The 20,461-nt window shown below is 44.0% G+C and overlaps 1 protein-coding gene across 2 annotated transcripts; it reads left to right on the top strand.

Moving 5' to 3' along the window:
• The first annotated feature begins 414 nt into the window (after positions 1-414).
• On the top strand, positions 415-19,005 carry CUNH9orf24 (chromosome unknown C9orf24 homolog). Of its 2 annotated transcripts, XM_042697211.1 has the most exons (7): positions 415-549; positions 12,436-12,556; positions 15,062-15,177; positions 16,784-16,859; positions 17,057-17,288; positions 18,181-18,267; positions 18,648-19,005. In XM_042697211.1, exons 1-7 carry the CDS (start codon positions 415-417, stop codon positions 18,751-18,753), a joined length of 873 nt encoding a protein of 290 aa, XP_042553145.1. In that variant the 3' UTR covers positions 18,754-19,005. The 2 variants fall into 2 exon arrangements, with proteins under 2 accessions (XP_042553145.1, XP_042553154.1); XM_042697220.1 differs by lacking the exon at positions 17,057-17,288 and having other exon boundaries at positions 18,648-18,720.
• The last annotated feature ends 1,456 nt before the right edge of the window (positions 19,006-20,461 follow it).

Here is a 20,461-nt window from a genome sequence, read left to right as displayed (position 1 = left end):
TAACCTGCTGTGTGGCCGTAAGTGAGCCACAACCCCTCAGAACTTCTGTTTCTCTCCAACAAAATGAGAAATTTGGCTGAGAAGGTCTTAAGGGGCCCTTAGACTGCTTGAAGACTGAGCTCTTTAGAGGGACTTGAGATAGGAAAGGGCCGGGAGTAGGCAGGAAATTAAACACTTGGCTAAGCCAAGTGATATCATAATGGGCAATTTCACCCTATAGAAGAAAGCTTAGTGGGTGGGAGCAAGAAAGCTGTAGAGGAGGGCAACTGAAAAGTCCTCCACAAGAGGGGGTCACAGCAACTGGGGCACCTTCCAGGCTGTGGGAGTGGGCTGACTACGGAGAGAGGTGGTCACTGATGTCCAGCAGGAGCCCTTGATACATAGAGCCCACCACAGCATCCCCAAGACCCTACCATGTTCCTCTTCTCTCGTAAGACCAAGACTCCCATCAGCACCTACAGTGACTCCTTCAGGGCTCCAACCTCCATCAAGGAGGTCTACAAGGACCCACCTCTCTGGGCCTGGGAGGCCAACAAGTTTGTGACTCCGGTAAGTGGTGGGTGGGGGTGGGGGTGGGCAGGACAAACTACATGACTGTGTGTGTTTGAATGGGATGTGGTTATCAATTTGTGTAATTATTTATAGCTTTGGATCTGGGTCAGTTTTATTCATTTGCTTAGGCACAGAATTTACAAAGGTTATGTAAACTAGTGGAGGATCTTGCCCTCCTGGAACCACAACAGGATGGGAAGTGGAAAGAGACATAATAAGCAAGAAATAAACAAGATTTTTGAAAATTGTCCAATTGTTACTAAAGAAATAAACAGGGCAATGGAGCTAGAAAAGAAGAGCTTCCATAGGTTAGGGAGCCCTCTTTCTCTCAAAGTGACATTGTGCTAAGCCTGGAAAGATGAGAAATAACTAGTCATTCTTGTGCAGAGTGAAAAAATTAAAAGTTCCAGACAGACTCATCAGAAAATGTAAAAGCCCTGAGGCTGCCAGTAGAATAAGCCAGAAAATATCCTGTAGGCATGACTTTACACATGTGTATCATTCCTCTGTCTGTCTTTGAAGACAGTTAAATGGTCTTCAGCTTTCACCAAAGGGATGTGGGATCTTAGAATCCACTTGTGATATTCTGCCTACAAGAGTTTGTCTTTGTGTACTGTCCCATAAAATTTTGTTGAATAGGCACCTGCATGTGTAGGCGCACCCACAATACAAAAAAGAAAGGCCACCCAAGTTTTGAGGAACGCATAGCCAAGTTCAAGCCCTAGTACTCCCTCCCTCTCCCAAAACAGTAATAACTGAATCTTAGGGGTCATGGATGGCTTGCCAAAGAAAAGTAAGAAAATGGCCAAGGACAGAACTTTGGAGAATATCAATATTCAAACACTGATAAAGAACCATATAAGGAACAGAATTATGGCCACAAGTCGAAGAGGAAAAGCCAAGGACAAACCAATGAAAACAACAAAACTAGATAAAGGTCACTGTCAGATACTACCCACACAGCTGCTAATCTGGCCAGACAATGTATGGAGAGGAGCAAAAGTCAGATAGCAGTGAAAATAAGAATGTAGGAGCCGGGCACTGGTGGCTCATGCTGTAATCCTAGCTACTCAGGAGGCTGAAATCTGAGGATCATGTTTCAAACCCAGCCAGGGCAGGAAAGTCCATGAGACTCTTATCTCCAATAAACCACTAGAAAACCGGAAGTGGCATGGTGGATCAAGTGGTAGAGCTCTCGCCTTGAGCTGAAGAGCACAGGGACAGCGCCCAAGCCCAGAGTTCAAACCTCATGACCAAAAAAAGAAGAAGAAGAAGAAGGAAAGCCTAGAGCTTTTCTTGTGGTAACAGTATGATGGACTCTGACCCTTCTGCTTCTTAACAAGCAGTGTGATTGAACAGTTAAAAGAAAAATTCCAGGGGCTGGGAAGGTGGCTCAGTGGTAGAGCGCTTGCCTTGTATGCTCAAGGCCCTGAGTTCGATTCCTCAGCACCACATAAGCAAAAAGAAAAAAGCCAGAAGTGGTGCTGTGGCTCAAGTGGTAGAGCGCTAGCCTTGAGCTGAAGAACTGAGGGACAGCGCCCAGGCCCAGAGTTCAGGCCCCACGACCGGACCCAAAAAAAAAAAAAGAGGTCTAGCTGGGTATAGTGGCATACCATACCCAGGAGGATCACAAGTCAGAAATCAACCTGCACTACTGAATGCTGGGTACCAGTGGCTCACTCCTGTAATCCTAGCAACTCAGGAGGCTGAGATGTGAAGATCACCATTTGAAGCAGCTGGGGCAGGAATGTCCTTAAGACTCTTATCTCTAGTTAACCACCAGAAAATTTGAGGTGGTGCTATGGCTCCAAGTGGTAGAGTGCTAGCCTTGAACAAAAGAGCTCAGGGATAGTGCCCAAGCCCAAGCTTGGAGCTATGGCTCAGAGACAATACCCAGGCCTGAGTTCAAGCTCCAGGACTGGCACACCAAAAAAAAAAAAAAGCCCATACAATTAAGTATTGCAAAAAAAATTGACGTTTATTTTGTTTTGGACTTCCATGAATGTGAATGATCAGTTATTTAAGAAGCCAAGATTGCCCTCAGAATAAATTCCAAAGCCGGGCGCTGGTGGCTCACGCCTGTAATCCTAGCTACTCAGGAGGCTGAGATCTGAGGATCGCGGTTCAAAGCCAGCCCGGGCAGGAAAGACCGTGAGACTCCTATCTCCAATAAACCACCAGAAAACCGGAAGTGGCGCTGTAGCTCAAGTGGTAGAGCGCTCGCCTTGAGCTGAAGAGCTGAGGGACAGCGCCCAGGCCCAGAGTTCAAGCCCCACGACCGACAAAAAAAAAAAAAAAATTATTACTCAGAATAAATTCCAATACAAACACTACAAGGAGTATAAACCTAATTTACTAAAAAGGTAAAGGGACTAATTCTCTGAATGCCAAACTGAAACAAGTGTTTCAATGTCTCTGGCTCCCTGCCAACACACACACACACACACACACACACACACACACACACACACACACACACACACACACACACACACACACACAATGTGGATCTTCTATGGTAGAAAATACTGGAAATGGCGCTGTGGCTTAAATGGTAGAGCTCTCACCTTGAACTGAAGAGCTGAAGGACAGCACCCAGGCCCAGAGTTCAAGCCCCATGGCTGGCCAAAAAAAGAAATTCAACTATGGTAGAAAATATCCTCAATGTAGGTTTTTAGTTATCTTTTAGAGTAAGACCAATCAAACATGAGTTCATAATAAAATATATGAAAACAGCCAGGCACTGGTGGGCTCATCTGTAATCCTAGCTACTCAGGAGGCTAAAATCTGCTATTATCTGAGGATTATGGTTTAAAGCCAGCCCAGGCAGGAAAATTTATGAGACTTTTTTTTTTTACTGTGGAGCCTGAATTCTGAGTCAAGGCTAACGCTCTACCACTTTAGCCACAGCGCCACTTCCAGCTTTTTCTGCTTATATGGTGCTGAGGAATCAAACCCAGAACTTCATGCATACAAGTCAAGCACTCTACCTCTGAGCTACCTTCCTAGCCCTTATGAGACTCATCTCCAATTAACAACAAAAAAGCAGGAAGTGAAGCTGTAGCTTAAGTGGTAGAAAACCAGCATTGTATGAAAAATCTAAGGGACAGCACCCTAAGTTCAATAAGCTGAAGGACAGCTGATTTCAAGCCCCAGTACCAGCACAAAGAAGAGAGGGAAGGAAGGAAGGAAGGAAGGAAGGAAGGAAGGAAGGAAGGAAGGAAGGAAGGAAGGAAGGAAGGAAGGAAGGAAGGAAGGATTTACAAAATCAAACCCCCAACACTGTCAAAAACATAGGAAAGGAGGGAAATGAAGGGGAAAAGAGTTGGACATGGTACTTTATGCTTATAATCTCATCACTAGGGAGGCTGAGGGAGGTAGATTGTGAGTTTGAAGCCAACCTTAGCTACAGAATGAGTATGACTCTAGCTTAGGCTCTATAACAAGACCTTGTCTCAAGATATACACACACACACACCCCAACAGAAAGGAAAAGATATTTTCAGGTAAGCAAAACTATGATCTTACAGTTGAGGTATAGGCCACTGATTCAAGGATTTGCCTAGTGATCATAAGGACCTGGATTTAGGCTACAGCACAGAATAAAACCAAAATGTTTGCTATCATCAGATCCATAATGTATAATAAGAGAAATGTTGAGGGAAGGAAAATTATCACAGAAGGAAAGATATGAGATAATAAATAACAGATAAACAGGAAAATTTAAGCAAATACCTTTGGGAAAATATAGTGGTATATTTAAAGAAAGAATTAAAATATTAAGTGATATTATTATATAAGTTAGTAAAGGACAAAGTTAATATGTTCCAAGAACCTCACATTATTCTAAAGAGGGTAAAAGATAGGTTTGTACTACTAACTAGCAGCAACTACAAATCCCAGACTTTGCTTCCCTAAGTAGCTCTGGAATGGCTACAAGAGAAATTTACATGAGATCCAAAAGACATAAATAAAAAGGCAGCTACTTCCATTTTTATCTTTTGAAAGTTGGTGTATGGCCAGGTAGGCATAGTATTACACGCCTGAAAGTCCAGAACATGGGAGGCTAAGGAAGAAGGGTCCTGAGTTTGAAGGCAATCTGGAAAAGGAAAGAGAGAATGAGAAGGAAAAAAAAAAAAGAGGGAGGGAGGGAAAAAAGAGGAAAGTTGCTGTTGGCTTGTTCACAGTGGTCACTGGTATAGGGCAGCATCTCCTACAACCTCAGTTCCCACTGGACCTCCCTCCTCCTTTGACATTTTGGGCCCTGGACCAAGTGTGTGTGCAGCTTTGTCACAAAAGGACACCAGTATCACTGTCCCTATCATCTAGGTTGGAAACCAGAATGCACATGCACACGTTCTTGTTGTCTCCATGGGCTTTAATTTGTTCTTGCTCTTGCCTGCTTCTTGACCTTATAGAGGTCTTAGCCAGTTCCCATAATTATGTAAAGTCTAATCCCCATAATAAATTCCTTATGCTATATCACGCATACTTCTGCTTCTCTGATCCAAACAGTAACAAAAAGTTGAGAATGTTACTAAATAGCAGATAACATTTTTACAGATAAAATCCATATTAATTCAATGACATACATTTGTTAAATTGGCAAGTTTCAATTTTTCAGGAAGTATAATTATAAATTTATATTGACCTAGTAGAATTTTAAAAGTTGACAAAATCATAACATTTGGTTCCATTTCCTCAAACATTGTTAACATAAGTGGAGAGATACAGGGTGCATTGATACATGTACACAATATGTACCTTGATGAAAAACTAGTCAAAGACAGTATAAGAAAATAAAATTACGCATAAACACAAAAGCCAAAATTCTAAATAAAATATTAGCAAACTGAATGCGGCATTACATGACAATGGATAACTTGTAACTATTCCACAAGTGCAAGATTGACTTAACATTAGAAAAATCATCTATGGGGCTGGGAAGGTGGCTCAGTGGTAGAGTGCTTGTCTTGCATGTATGAGGCCCTGGGTTCAATTCCTCAGCAACACATAAGCAGAAAAAGCTGGAAGTGGCACTGTGGCTCAAGTGATAGGGCACTAGCCTTGAGCTGAAGAGCCCAGAGTTCAGGCCCCACAACTGACAAAAAGAAAGAAAGAAGAAAGAAAGAGAAAGAAAGAAAGAAAGGAAAGAAGGAAAGAAAGAAAGAAAGGAAAGGAAGGAAGGAAGGAAGGAAAAGAAAGAAAGAAAGAAAAAGGAAGGAAGGAAGAAAAGAAAGGAAGGAAGAAAAGAAAGAAAAAATCAGCTATGGCTCACCCTTGGAATCCTAGCTACTCAGGAGGCTGAGATCTGAGGATCACAGTTTGAAACCAGCCTGGGCAGGAACATCGAATGTCCATGAGACTCATCTCCCATTAACCACCAAAAAGCCAGAGGTGGAGCTGTGGCTCAGGTAGTAAAGTGCCAGCCCTGAGTGAAAAAACTAAGGGACAGCACCTAAATAGAGTTCAAGTCCTAGTGCTGGCACAAAAGAAAGGAAGGGAGGGAGAGATGGAGGGAGGGAGACAGGCAGGGAGGGAGGGAGGGAGAAAGGAACAAAAAAATGTCATTCATTAACATACTTCAGGAGAAAAGCATAAAATCATTTCAAAATGTGCAAAAGAGATCTTCTGGTGGAGTGACAGAAATATTCCAAAATTGGGTTGTGGTTACAGTTGAACTACTCAATAAACTTACTAAGAATTCTTGAGTTATATATGTAAACAGTGAATTTTGTGCTATGTAAATTATACCTGCATAGTTATTTTTAAAAGGATGCGGACAAAAGCCAAAGGCAAAGAAGCAATCAATACCTGTTCATGATTACAAATAAAAAAATCCAGCCAGGCACCAGTGGCTCACACCTGTAATCCTAGCTACTCTGGAGGCTGAGATCTGAGGATCACAGTTCAAAGCTAACCCGGGCAGGAAAGTCTGTGAGACTCTTCTCTCCAATAAACCACTAGAAAAACAGAAGTGGTGCTGTGGCTCAAGCGGTAGAGCGCGTACCTTGAGCTGAGGAGCACAGGGACAGCTCCCAAGGCCCAAGTTCAAGCCCCACGACCGGCAAAAAAAATAGCAATAAGCTTCTCTAACTTAATAAAGGATATACACCCAAAAGCTGTGGCCAACGCCCAAGTGGTAGACTGAAGGCATAAGGCCCTGAGTTCATATCCCAATACTGCAAAAAAGGAAAAATACCCACAATATTTGCCCAAAGTACATAATCAGCATCACTTATATTAGGTAATAATAGAAGTATTCTTTTTTAAAATTGGGATCAATGCAAGAGTATTCACCATTCAACGTCTGCTGCAAATCACCACAAGTGCTTTATCCGGCCGCGATCACGACCAAGGCAGTAATGGAAGCCAGACAGTGAAACTGGTTTCAGGGCACCCAAGGCCTGTGCTTTTCACCAACAACAGACACCCCAAGATCCCATTAACAGGATTTTTAATTGATTATCAGACAGGGGAGTACTTCAGAAAGTAAGGTAGAAATCTCTGAAGTTACAGACATCAGCATGTGAAACAATCCTAGGAAGAATAACTTCCTTATCCTTAGGGAGGCAGAGGTAAGCAACAAACACCCACAATTTGTATGGACCTTCACCAACTCTAAGGTCCAAGGAAGTTTGATTCTCATTAACTCACATCTAGGGTAGAATCTTGAGTCTCTGTATTGCTAGGAGCGACTGATTTTTCTCAGACAATTCCCAGCTTTCTGAGAGTTAAGAGAATGGCATTTCAATTCTCTTTATTATACCTCACAGCTCAGCATTCGCAGATTCCCACATAACCTCTATCCAGCATTATATTGAAAGTCCTAGCCAGAAAATTAAGGAAACAAAAAGTAAAAAGACACAGAGAAAATGAAAAAGTAAAACTATATTTACAGATGAGACAACTGTGTGTATAGAGTCTATAAATTATTAGAATAAGAAAATTTAGGCCATACAAAATCCCAGTACTTGGGAGGCTGAGACAGGAGGATCATGAGTTTGAAGCCAGCTTGGGATAGTTAGTGAGACTCTCTCTTAAAAACAGAGAGAAATCACAACACATTTATCTAACAGCAAAAAAATAATAACCAGGTGCCAGTGGTTCACACCTGTAATCCTAGCTACTGAGGAGGCTAAGATCTGAAGATTGTGGTTGGAAGCCAGCCTGGGCAGGAATGTCTGTAAAACTCTTATCTCCAATTAACCACCAGAAAACGGTGGTACTGTGGCTCAAAGTGGTAGAGTGCTAGCCCTGACCAGCGAGGGGGGGAGGGGGAAGGTGACAGCTAAAAGACAGTACCCAGGCCCTGAGTTCAAGCCACAAAACTGACAAAAATAAATAAATTAAAATAAAAGTATAAATTCAACAATGTGGGGAAAACTATAGATAATATTATAAAACTTTATTGAGAACCATGTAACCTATAACTCTAGTGTTTGGCTTACAAGCCTGTCTGGACAATCTCAAAAACAAAACAAAACTTTATGAAATACTTCTTCAAAATACTTAAAGACATATAGCATGTTCTTGGATAGGAAGACTTGCTATCATGAAGATTTAATTCAATATCACTAGAATCTCATCAAGAGCTGGCTGCCAGTGGCTCACACCTGTAATCTTAGCTACTCAGGAGGCTGAGATGTAAGGATTATGATTCAAAGCCAGCCCAGGTAGGAAAGTCTGAGATTTTTATCTTCAATAAACTACAGAAAGAGCCAGAAGTGGAGCTATGGCTTAAGTGGTGGAGCACTAGCCTTGCGTACAATGACTCAGGGACAACCCCCAGGCCCAGAATTCAAGCCCCAGGACTGGCAAAAATAAAAATAAAAAAAGGAGAAAAAGTCTCATCAAGAGCTTTTGAGGCGGGGCTGGGAAGGTGGCTCAGTGGTAGAGCGCTTGTCTTGCATGCCTGAGGCCCTGTGTTCGATTCCTTAGTACCACATAAGCAAAAAGAAAAAAAGCCGGAAGTGGCGCTGTGGCTCAAGTGGTAGAGCGTTAGCCTTGAACTGAAGAGCTGAGCAACAGGCCCAGGCCCAGAGTTCAGGCCCCACAACCAGACCAAAAAAAAAAAATCAATCTTTTGAGGAATTTGACAAGCTGTTTCTAAAATTTATAACAAAGACCAATAGGCAAAAGAGAACTTGTCCAAACAGATACTAATTGTGAAGTTATAGGAACTCATAAAGCTGGAAAAACTGACTAATGAAACAGAAAAGTACCACACACACATACACACACATATATATGGAAATAATATTCAACAAAGATAAGGCATCAGGCTTGGAGTGGCATAACAAATCTGAGGGTAGAAATAGATTACTCTATGGGAATATTAGTTATCAATAGAGATAAAAATAAAATTAATCACTATCTCACATCAAACCCCAAGTGCAAGTTCTGAGAGATTAAATATGGAAAGCAAAACTGAATAATTTTTAGAAGAAAATACAGGATGTTATGTGCATTATCTGAGAGTATGGATGGATTTCTTAAGTCACAAAAAACATTAACCATAAAAGAAGAGATTAATAAATTCAACTATGTTTAAATTAAGACCTTCTGTTCATCAAAGACACCATTAAGAAAATTAAAGAAAGAAGCCACAAACTGAGAGATCTGCAACATGTAACTCATTAGTATGTAGAATACATCAAGAACTCTAATTGAACACATGTGCATTTGACTCTCCTGAAACCTCTCTAAAACTAGAGTAATAGATATTTAAGTCATAAACCACAAGGATGTTGAAAAAGAAAGGATGATGGCAAGGAAGTTTTGGAAGCTGGAAAGTATGCTAAGTAGTACTGATTTAGCTGATTTTTACTGATTTTACTGATTTTTACTGATTTTACTGAGAAAGCTGAGTCTCAAGCCAGCAATAGGAGTGTGGAGACATAATTCAACTCAAAACTGCAGAATTTCCAAAAAGCTCAGGAATGAATAATCCTAGGCTTCTCTGGAACTGAAGATGGTTCAGAACTAAGGCTTATTTGAAAGCCATTTAAGCAGTTAAACCTATGAATCCCTTTTTCTAAGTTTGTGCCAGAGGGTAACTACCTACCTCTGTTTCTGCTAAAGTCACAAGGCTTATTTGTTGGCAAGATCTCAGGACTGGGGATAAAAACTGAGGGTGGGGCACCATAATAACAACAGGTGAACTAGCAAGGCACTGGTGGCTCATGCCTGTAATACTAGCTAAGGAGGTTGAGATCCGAGGATCTTAGTTCAAAGCCAGCTGGGGCAGAAAAGTCCCTGAGAGACTCAGCTCCAATTAGCCACTCAAAAGCCAGAAATGGAGCAGAGGCTCAAAGTGGTAGAATGCTAGCCTTGAGCAAAAGAGCTCAGGGGCAGTGCTCCAGCCCTGAGTTCCATACCTACGACCAACAAACAAACAACAAGTGAACCTCCATAGGCTGAATTATAACATGCTCCCTCCCCCAATATACCTGCTCCATACAGGTTCCGAGAACAATGGCAACCAGGTTATTACCCTCAGACCAAAGAATAAAGGAATCCTTTCTGAAGAATCTGATCAACCCAAGAAGAATGACACACACATATTATTAGCATTTGTAATAATAATCATCATCATCCAACCAGATCATTCCACAGTTGACAAAACCCACTCACAGTTTAGAGCCTTAGCTAAGTTAGTCTCCTATTCATGAACATGAAGAAAGATTGCAGACATCTGAGGAAAGGCTCCAACAAAAAAAAAATTAATAGTCTATGAGTTCTGCGTGACTGTTCTATGTGTGGGTGGGTATATTTTAGTATGTATATATGGACACATCTGTATGTGTGTAAGTGGATACATTGTGTGTGTGTGTGTGTGTGTGTGTGTGTGTGTGTGTGTGTGTGTGTAAAGTTCAGAAAGCCACTAAGGCATGGGACCCTTGGATCCACATCATCCATTCTCACTTATGTTGGAGTCTAATTGTGCCATATTTGTCCACAGAACTTGACCCAGAAGCCTTTGAGTTGAGGGGGTTTCAGGGTATTTGTATCCCTAAGGGCCAGGTCTGATCTTAGCTCTGGCTATAAGAAGCCTCTCTCATTAATATCATAAAGGGCAGTGTGGATGGTTCAGTGGCATTTTCAGACCCACTGCCTATAAACACCTGTAAACACATACCTTGCTTGGCATTCTGCTCTCATCTGGAGACAAAGTGGCCCCAAGGGAGGCCTTGATCTGAATTTCTACATATCTAGCTGAACAAAGAGTGATGAGATAAGATGAACTTCAAAAAGCAGAGGGACCCAGGGCCTGGATCAGGAAGAGGAAAAAAAGGTGGTTAGATGAGGAGCAGAGCAAAGTGAAGATCAAAGTCAAAGATAATATTGTTGCATGATCAGAGCCATAAGCAGAATCAGGATCGAGTCCAAGACAAAGAATTGAACCTTAAAGTAGGTCCCCCATCAGCTCCATTTTTCAGCTCCAGATTCCACCCTACTTAAGAAGCTTGCATTAACTGGATATGACAAGAGCAGAGATGAGGTGTAGATTGTCCCTTCACTACAAGACCCACGAGCATTAGCTGAGCAGGTCAAAAACCATACCAGTCCTGACAATTGCCTGCAATCTCTGATTTTTCAGATGTGGCCACATCTAGTTATTGGTTCTAGTGAATAGAACGTGGAAGAAATGAGAGATATCACTTCTCAGATTGCAATATAAATGGCTGTTATTCTCACGGTGGGAAAAAAAAAGAAGCTTGCATTAGACAGATAGCAGCCAGGATAGCCAGCCTTTCCTGAGGCTCCAGTTGTGCCAGGGGCCTACTAACCCTGTTGGAGGAAACTGGGGCCCTACGGGAGGCCCTGATCTCTGACAGAATATAGTCTACAAGAAAGAGAAGAGTTTAAGAAAGAATAATATTATGTCATTTTCAGGGAAATGGATGGACCAAGAACAAATCATAGTTAAGTGAGGTAAGCCAAGCTCAGAGAGACAAACAGTACATGTTTTTTCTCATACGCCAAAGCTAGAGCTAAAAATGGGACGTGATAAATTATACAGGACTCTAGGCATCCATATCCAGAGAGAGCAAAGGAATATTCTCTTAAGGGAGGAACACAAAGGCACTATGCCTTTGTGCCTCTGATCATATAAAATAATGAAGTTTTTGTTGTTGTTTTTCTTTTCTTTTTGTCTTGTTCTTTTATATGTCTTTAGGAGGATAAGGGAGAATAGAAATAGAGGGATAAAGAATGAACAAGTGGTACTAACTAGACACTATGTTGAAGATGAACTATACAACTTGTGAGTGGGGATGGGAGAAAAAACTGGAAGAGAGTGAGGGAAGGGGTGGTACTGTCCAAAAAGAAATGTACTCTCTACCTGACTTAGGTAACTGTAACCCCTCTGTACACCACCTTTATAATACCCCTCCGTACAACACCTTTATAATAACAACAAAGGAAGGAAAGAAGGAAGGAAGGAAGGAATAAAAGGGAAATAAAAGAAAGGAAAGAAAGGAAGGAAGAGAGAAAGAAAGAAAGAGAAAGAAAGAAAGAAAGGAAAGAAAGAGAAAAAAAAGAAAAAGAAAGAAAAGAAGAAAGGGGGAAATGACGGGAGAAACACTTAGCTCTGACCTTTAAGAGTTCCATCCGAGTCAGGAAACATCAAAAAATAGATAATAAAACACTATGATTAGAGCAAGAGCTTGATTCCAAACCCCAGTTTGGGAATAAAAAGGGGGGTCAGGGGGCAAAATGTGATCCAACCAAGAAATCATGTAGAAGAATGAAGACTGGCATGAAAATCCACCCTCTGCCATTGGGAGAGAGGTAAAAAAAATCCACCCAAGTTGATTTCAGGAGGGACTGAATCTAGGGACCTCTACATGCCTAGCCAATTCTCTTTTCTTTTCACAGGGTCTAACTCATGCCACACAGCGCTATATGGATCCTGATACTCTGCAGATGAACAAATGCACTACACACACATCAGGCCATCCATACTGTCCTGAGCAGTACTGGATCCCTCAAAATGAAGGTAGGGCCTCCGTAACCTCCTGACTCTAGCAGTGACCCCACCAATGACTTATAACTTGAACCCAATTAGATCCTGACCTGATCTATCAACCTATCTCTATCCATGAGATAAAATAGACCTTTTTTCTAACCAATCTCCACTTCAACTTGATTACTAACCACCTGTCTTGACCCTGACCCTGGAGGAGACCACCTAGGCTCAGACTTTTGTGATCTCCCTGTCTGAAAATAGAATTGGAAAATAACCAGGCACAGCATGCACCTGTAGTCCCAGCTACTTGGGAGGTTGAGATAGGAGGGTAACTTGAACCTAGGAGTAAAGACCAGACAGAGTCTGGCTCAAAACAATAACCTAACCCTGGAAGAACCCTGGCTTTCATCACTATTAAAGATGGAGAGAAAATTAATCTTCCCAAAATCCTCCAACCATATTCCAAGAGTCACCTCCTCCCCATCTTCTTAGCAATCCTGTTCAGTTCTCCATCTCTCCTGCCACATGATACCTCTTTCCCTTTCCCTGGAACATTTCCTAACTTCTGCCTAAAACCTCTCATCTCCCTCACAGTCAAGATTCCCAGAAACACAGTCTATACTCATTATCTCAACTTCCTCACTCCTTCATACACCTTATGAAAAATTATCTTTCCCCTTTGATAAAGTGTTTACAATCTGTGTGTATGTGCATGCACACAAACACACACGCACACAAACACACACACACACCAGTACACCAGTCTTGAGGAAGAGAGGTTAGGCTTAGTGTTAGAGCATTTACCTAGCCAGCTCTAGGCCCTGAATTCAAACCAAATAGCACCACAAAAAAAAAAAAGTGATTGGGGATTTAGTTCAGTGGAAGAGCACTTGCCTAGCAAGTGCAAGACCCTGATTCTGGTCCTCAGCTCTAAAAAAAAAACAAAACAAAACCACAGTCTTCTCTTATTTACAACTGGGCCCCTCCATCAAGGGACTTCGTAAATCTTTGTTGGATGAAGTGATAATTCCCAACATAAGTTGGCGTCTGCACCTCCTACACAGAATACTGAAATTACATCTGTGTGGTTCCGATTACCATATCCATGAGACCTTTTAGTCTTCACTATCTGAGACTTTCCCTATGCATTTCACTCCTCTGACTACTCCATTCTACTTAAAACTACTTCCTTCCTCAGCCTCTCTGACGCCTCGCTTTTTCTAAGTCTCTTATATACTTACTTTGGACACAAAGTTTTCCAGAATACTATTCAGAGTTCTCTTTCCTCCTTGCTCTGTCCCCAAAACTATGTTACCTACCCCATCCCTAACTTTAAATACTGTAGCCTTGATGTCTCACCAGACTTTACTCTCCTTCATCTGAGTATGGTGATCTCTACCTGGATGTGAAAAATAAACCTCAAACACAGTATGCCAAATCAGCCAACTCAGAATTTCAAACCCCAACGTTGTACCTCTTCCCCACACCCACCTGTCTTCTTCTTGGCCTTTTTACCCTGTTTCTCACATGAATTACAGAGGATCTTGTGGCAGGGATGGTGTTGAAGAATGTTAACTAGAGTTAGTTAACAATGATCAACTTTTCATTTGTGAAAAAGCACCACAGTTTCTACGGTGATGCTGGATTGTAAAATTTCAAAGATAAGGCAAGAAGACCAATAGGCTAATTAAAATAGCTTTTTAATCGTAACAAGTATTCTAATTTTTTGAACAATTATTAACTTATTTAAGCCTCACAACAACCCTATGTTAGGCAAGTGCTCCCTGATCCACAACAAACCTGAGAGTTATCACCCTAATTTTACAGTTGGGTAAACTGAGACAAGATTAACTTGGTCAAGGTCTCACAAAGCTAATTATTGGTAGAACAGAAATTTGAAACCAGGCAATCTATCTGCAGATTTTGCTCTGTTAACCATGACATTATCTTGTCTCCTGGTGATGATACAGAGAAGATGAGGCAGATCATGGAGGGCTGGGAGAGGGAATGGATTCAATGGATTCAAAGAGTTTTAAGAAGGAAGAAAGGCAAACCTTGGAGTCTGGATGTAGAAGATGAGGGAGACAGAAAAACTGGCAGGAAACCCCATTTTCAAATTAATTGATTCAGAATATAGAACCAGGATAAAAATTGATTAGCTGGGCTACAACTGTCAGAAACAAAGTATGGTAGGCCATAATCCTGGCACTAAAAAGGCTGTGGCAGAAAAGAAAGTTCAAGTCCAACCTAGGCTATCTATCAAGACCCATCTAGAAAGAAAAGGAAGGAAGGAAGGAAGAGAAAAAGGAAGGGAGGGAGGGAGGGAGGGAGGGAGAGAGGAAGGGAGGAAGGGAGGGAGGGAGGGAAGGAAGGAGGGAGGAAAGAAGGGAGCGAAGTATGGGTAGGCTTAGGGACTGGCCTCAGGAGAAGTCAATGATGATCTGCTTTGTGCTGGGAATCAACAAACATTTAAAGTGGTCCTAGATCCCCTGGGTGAAGTAAGAAATAACTGACATCTCCACTCCTACAATGCAGCACTCAAATACTGCCCAAGTTACCTGGGCGGTGACCGGTACAACACATGGAAGATGGGACCTTACAACAGCTCCTACTTGAACAAGTATTCTTCCTACCTTCCTCAACTGTCTAAGGTAGCTACCGGGTCCACACTACCATCCTACACTACAGTGACTGATACTTATCTATTCAGTCCTCATTCCTTTCCTACCAACAGTGCTCCAGAATCTTCCCCCATCTGGGGAACTAGGATTAGTGAATGTTTGCTAGCCCAGGAGTGGGGCTATGATAAATCCTTGAATCCTGATCTCTGCCTTGGCTCTGTACAGATGAGTGGTGTGGACTTCTGGCATACTTGTACCTTCTTGAAGTTTGCTGAGTGACCCCTCCTCATCTGTTCTGACCATTGTGACATTTGGGGCTGTCACAGTCATCTTCCCCTTCCATTGTGATATGAACAGGGAAAACAGGAGCACGAGGCTACTAAGTAGCAGCAGAGTAGAAATAGAATAGGAGACTATTCCTGGGAGATAGAATGGAGTCCTAGTCCCAGGCCTGGCCCTCTGGCTAGGGAAGGTAAGAGGTCCCAAGGCCCCTTGCAGGAGTGCCTAGCAGTAGGCTGATAGACTGAACCTTTTTTGAATTAGGACTTCCTCAAGAATTAGAATTTGAGGGGCTGGGAAGGTGGCTCAGTGGTAGAGCGCTTGCCTTGCATGCATGAGGCCTTGGGTTTGATTCCTCAGCACCACATAAGCAAAAAGGAAAAAGCTGGAAGTGGCGCTGTGGCTCAAGTGGTAGAGCGCTAGCCTTGAGCTGAAGAGCTGAGGGACAGCGCCCAGGCCCAGAGTTTAGGCCCCACGACTGGACCAAAAAAAAAAAAAAGAATTAGAATTTGAGCTGGGGGCTGGTGATTCACACTTATAATCCTAGCTATTCAGGAGGCTGAGATATGAGAATCCTGGTTCAATGCCAGCCAGTAGAGGGGGCAAGGAAGTACCTGAGATTCTTGTCTTAGGGACTTAACTACAAAAAAAGACAATAGTGAAGTTGTGATTCAAGTAATACGGTGTTAGCCTTGAGCAAAAAACCCTCACCCTGGGTTCAAGCCAGGACCCCTCCCCCTACACACACACACATACACACACACACACACACACACACACACACACACACACACACAGAATTAGAATGTGTCACAAGGTCCTCTAGGTGATTCTGATGTTGTAATTCTAATGTATTCTAATATTGTAAACTCCCTGTTAAACACTCCATCATGGGCTGGGAAGGTGGTTCAGTGGTAGAGTGCTTGCCTTGCATGCATGAGGCCCTGGGTTCGATTCCTCAGCACCACATAAGCAGAAGAGCCGTTAGTGGCACTGTGGTTCAAGTGGTAGAGCGCTAGCCTTGAGCTCTTAGGGACAGTGCCCAGGCCCCACGACCGATAAAGAAAAAAAAAAAAACAACACTCCATCTGATAAAGGCAAATACTAAAATCAAAGGCAAATGCTAGTGCACAGTGGTCCCAGGCCCAGGCCAATCTCCCTTCCTACAGCCCTCCTCCTCTCTAGCCTCCTCCGGATAGATGGAGTAAATGCGTTGCCCAGCAACAACCCCAAACACTCGGCAGATCAGAGTTGGGAGCTGCTGAGAGGCGGGAACAGGGTGTTCTGGAGGGACCCCTCAAAGGGGTAAACACTCTTCCGGATCGGAGCTTGAGGCTAGCATCTGTGGTCCCTGCAGGACTCTAGGCTGGACCCAGTAGTTCGAGGCATGCCCTTGGAGTACCCTCCCAAGCCGGAGCGCCTCAATGCCTACGGTAAAGACTGGCGGGGCCGGTGGAAAGGGAGCGGGAGGACAGAGGCGGACGGGCCGGGGATCGAGGGGAACAGGGTGGAGGCCGAGGGTCCTGGAGGGGGTGTCACTGTGTCTCTGCCTCTGTTTCTGACCTTGCCTCTCCCCCTGCCTGGGACTCTTGTCTTGGGGGTCTCTTGGGTTCTGGACCCGCGGGCACAGAACGTGAGGTGGTGATGAACATGTTGAACTCGCTGTCCCGGAACCAGCCGCTGCCACAGCTAGCACCGCGGTGCAGATGCTTGGACCCGATGTCCGGCCGCCTGCCGTTCCAAGGTTTCAATAGCCCTTGCCCTGGCCGCCACTACTGCCTGCACGGGTTGGACTGCCTCGCCGCGGAGGCGCCCCTCGCTGACCCTCGCCTGAGTCCGTGCTTGGAGGAGCCGACTGTAAGGTTCGCATGGATCAGCCCTCAGGCAGCCTCCTTCCCCAAACAAGCCTCACCCCCAGCCCGGCCCTCCCTGGCTGCAGTTTCTAGCCCCGCTGGGCCTCCAAGTCAGCCCTGCGCTGGCCTGCAGCCGAATTCTGCTTGCTCACTGGGCCCAGCCGTGTTTCTGCTTCCCCTTTGCCCCGGGGCCGAGGTAACCAAGTCTGAGGCAGTTCTGAATACTGTACAGAATGGGTCCTGATCTCTGTCCCTAACCCCATAGCCGGTCATGCAAGGTTGAGTCTTATCCCTCAAATGGGGGGGGGGGGGGGCGGGGATGGACTGGGAAGGTGGCTCAGTGCTTGCGTCTCATGCATGAGGCCCTGGGTTCGATTCCTCAGCACCACTTAAGCAGAAAAAGCCAGAAGTGGCGCTGTGGCTCAAGCGGTAGAGTGCTAGCCTTGAGCTGAAGAGCTGAGGGACAGTGCCCAGGCCCAGAGTTCAGGCCCCAAGACCGACAAAAAAAAACAAAAATGTGTGTGTGTGTGTGCGCGCGCGCGCGCGTGTGTGTAAACGTGCCTGAGTCTCCTGAAGACTCCATGCACCCTTCAGCATGCTGGAGAAATTGCTGTTCCTTTGCAAAGATCTGAAGGGCTCCTGAGTCCTCAATCCTCCCCAGAAGGGAAGCCAGTCCTCTCCCTGGACTCCATCGTCTGCCCTGGACAGCAAAACCAGGCCTTGTGAGGAGGGATCTACGCAGAGGCAGTACTGAAATAGGGTCTTGAAAGGCAAAGACGGGAAGGATCTTGGAGCGGTAGGACTCGTGCCTGAAACATCACCACAGTCCTCGGTCTGCACTGCAGGAATAGGAGGGTATCAATAGACCTTACCTCTTGCTGCCTACTACTTTCTTCCCCAGGTGTGTGTCGCCCTTCGGGCACCGACCCGGAATGCAATGTGCTGTTACAACTCCCCTGCCATCATTCTACCCATGTCCAAACCTGAAGTAAGTCTGATGCACACACTTTCACTTGCATATACACGCTGTTCCTTTAGGGCCTTGGGGGCCGGGAAGGGGACTAGGGATGGGATGTGTCCACTAAGTTGCACCTACAGGAACCAGCCACCAGGGGGAGCTAGGGCCGTGGGGAAGTATGGAAGGAGTTAGACTTGGTAGTGAATTTAGTATTGTGTGCTGGGCTTCAGGATTTGGTATGAAAAGGTAGGGAATATGTACTTAGCATCAGAAATTCAGCATTACAACATGAGGTTAGGAAGTCAGTGTTAGTGTTAAAATGTTGGGATAAGGTTAGTATTGAGAATTGGAATCAGATGTTGACTTCAACATAGGAGTGTCTAGAACGGCTGACCGTCTCTCCCTTGCAGATGGGACACAAGTCACTTCAAGAAGACTGGTGGGTCCCAGAGAAACAGCTATGTTGTTCACCCTGAGTTTGTGTCCGAGAGCTATCCTCGCTACTGTTTCTGGTAAAGTCTGAGCTTGCTCAGGCAATAAATTCTTTATCCCAAAGGCTGTCTCCCTATGTCTTTGCCCAGTAAGGTCTAGAAATGAGGGACCTGTTTCTTATTTACCCAGCCTAGAACACTCTCACTCCCATTATCTCAGTAGTTTGAGTAATTATGCCCTTCTGATGTACAACAGTAATGATACAAAAAGACTGCAACACCTGGTTCAAGTCCTTTCTCTCTACAATCTCAAGAATGAGTCCATGGACTCAAAGGAGAAGGAAAAATGATGACGATTTATTGTAAAGATAAGCAGAGCTCCTGCTAGACTGGAAGGGGAGTTCCAAGGAAGGACACTGCCTTGGGGCACATTGTACAAGGGTTAATATGGTGTCTTTAGGAGAGAGCTACCTGACTCTCAAGATCACTAGACACCCTGTGGGCCATGTTAGTCCCTAGAACAAACCAGAGGGTCCACACAACCTGCTGAGCACCTCATGTGTCATTTATAGTCCCTGTGACCAGATGCCCATTCCAGCACACACCTTTAGGTCCAATCAGTTTGTTGTTCATGTATATGTCATCCAGGGACAATGGCTCATGAGTGCATGTGTCAACTACCCAAGGCCATGGTGACATGATGTCTAGGGGCTGCCTATAGGTGAGGGACACAGAACCTCTATGGGAAAGAGGGTGGGCTTTGCTCTGACTGCTCTCAGTGATTCCATATCCTCCTATTCCACAGCCTAAACCAATAGTAGCACCTAGCTGTAAGGGGTGGATCTGCCTACATCCCATCCTAAGAAGACCCTCCAGCTGATACTTCACCCACAATGACCCCAAACCTCAATGTCTATGGAAAAAAACTGTTGCTTTGTTCTCAGCCTCTCCCAAAGTCTCTCTCTGCTTAGATTTCCTTTGTTGCCCTCCCAACACCCAAGAACACAATTTTGGAGAGGCTCATGATCAAGAAATTCAAATTGTGAAACAGACCTGTTTCTCTGTTCAAGAGAGCAAAGGGCAAGTTGTTCAGAAATCTCTAGGATCTTCAGTATGTTCCTTTCTCCATTAAAGACATGAAATTTTAGCTTAACATAACCCTTCACTCTACTGGAAGTGGTATGGAGGAACACACCCACCTCTCCACAGTAATCATTCTTCTCTTTCCTCTTCTCATAAAGTCTTTCTGTGTAGCTTAAAGTGGTCTCAAACTCAGTGGCCTGAGTGCTAAGATTATAGGCATGTAATCTTACATGCTGCGTGTCACTAGGAGGAGGGGCTGGATCCTAAATAAATAACAGAGGAGCAGGCGTTGTAAAATGCTTAACACAGATCAGCCTTCTCAATTCTTTTTTTTTTTTTTTTGCCAGTCATGGTGCCTGAACTCTGGGCCTGGGCACTGTCCCTCAGCTCTTCAGCTCTAGGCTAGTGCTCTACCACTTGAGCCACAGCACCACTTCCAGCTTTTTCTGCTTATGTGGTGCTGAGGAATCGAACCCAAGGCCTCATGCATGCAAGGCAAGCACTCTACCACTGAGCCACCTTCCTAGCCCCAGCCTTCTCAATTCTTGACCTCAGACACTGCTGGTCTAATCCAGTGGGAACCAACAGCTTACATCACTGACCATTTAAATTGACAAGAATCCTCCGTGGTGATCTTAACTACCCTGCAGTGAGAACAGAGACCTTCCCACAATTAAACAGCTACTTTTCTACATAAGAAAACATCTCCT

Source organism: Dipodomys spectabilis, unplaced genomic scaffold (genome assembly GCF_019054845.1).
Source record: "Dipodomys spectabilis isolate Male_0828 unplaced genomic scaffold, ASM1905484v1 ptg000006l, whole genome shotgun sequence".
Lineage (NCBI taxonomy): Eukaryota > Metazoa > Chordata > Mammalia > Rodentia > Heteromyidae > Dipodomys > Dipodomys spectabilis.
This window is presented reverse-complemented; position numbering and strand designations above follow the sequence as displayed.

Excerpts from the sequence above, each read along its gene's own strand:
- CUNH9orf24 (XM_042697211.1), top strand. The coding sequence starts at position 415 with ATGTTCCTCTTCTCTCGTAAGACCAAGACTCCCATCAGCACCTACAGT. Across the intron at positions 12,557-15,061 it reads CTGGATCCCTCAAAATGAAG|CACTCAAATACTGCCCAAGT; the intron begins GTAGGGCCTCCG and ends CCTACAATGCAG. Across the intron at positions 18,268-18,647 it reads TACCCATGTCCAAACCTGAA|ATGGGACACAAGTCACTTCA; the intron begins GTAAGTCTGATG and ends TCTCCCTTGCAG.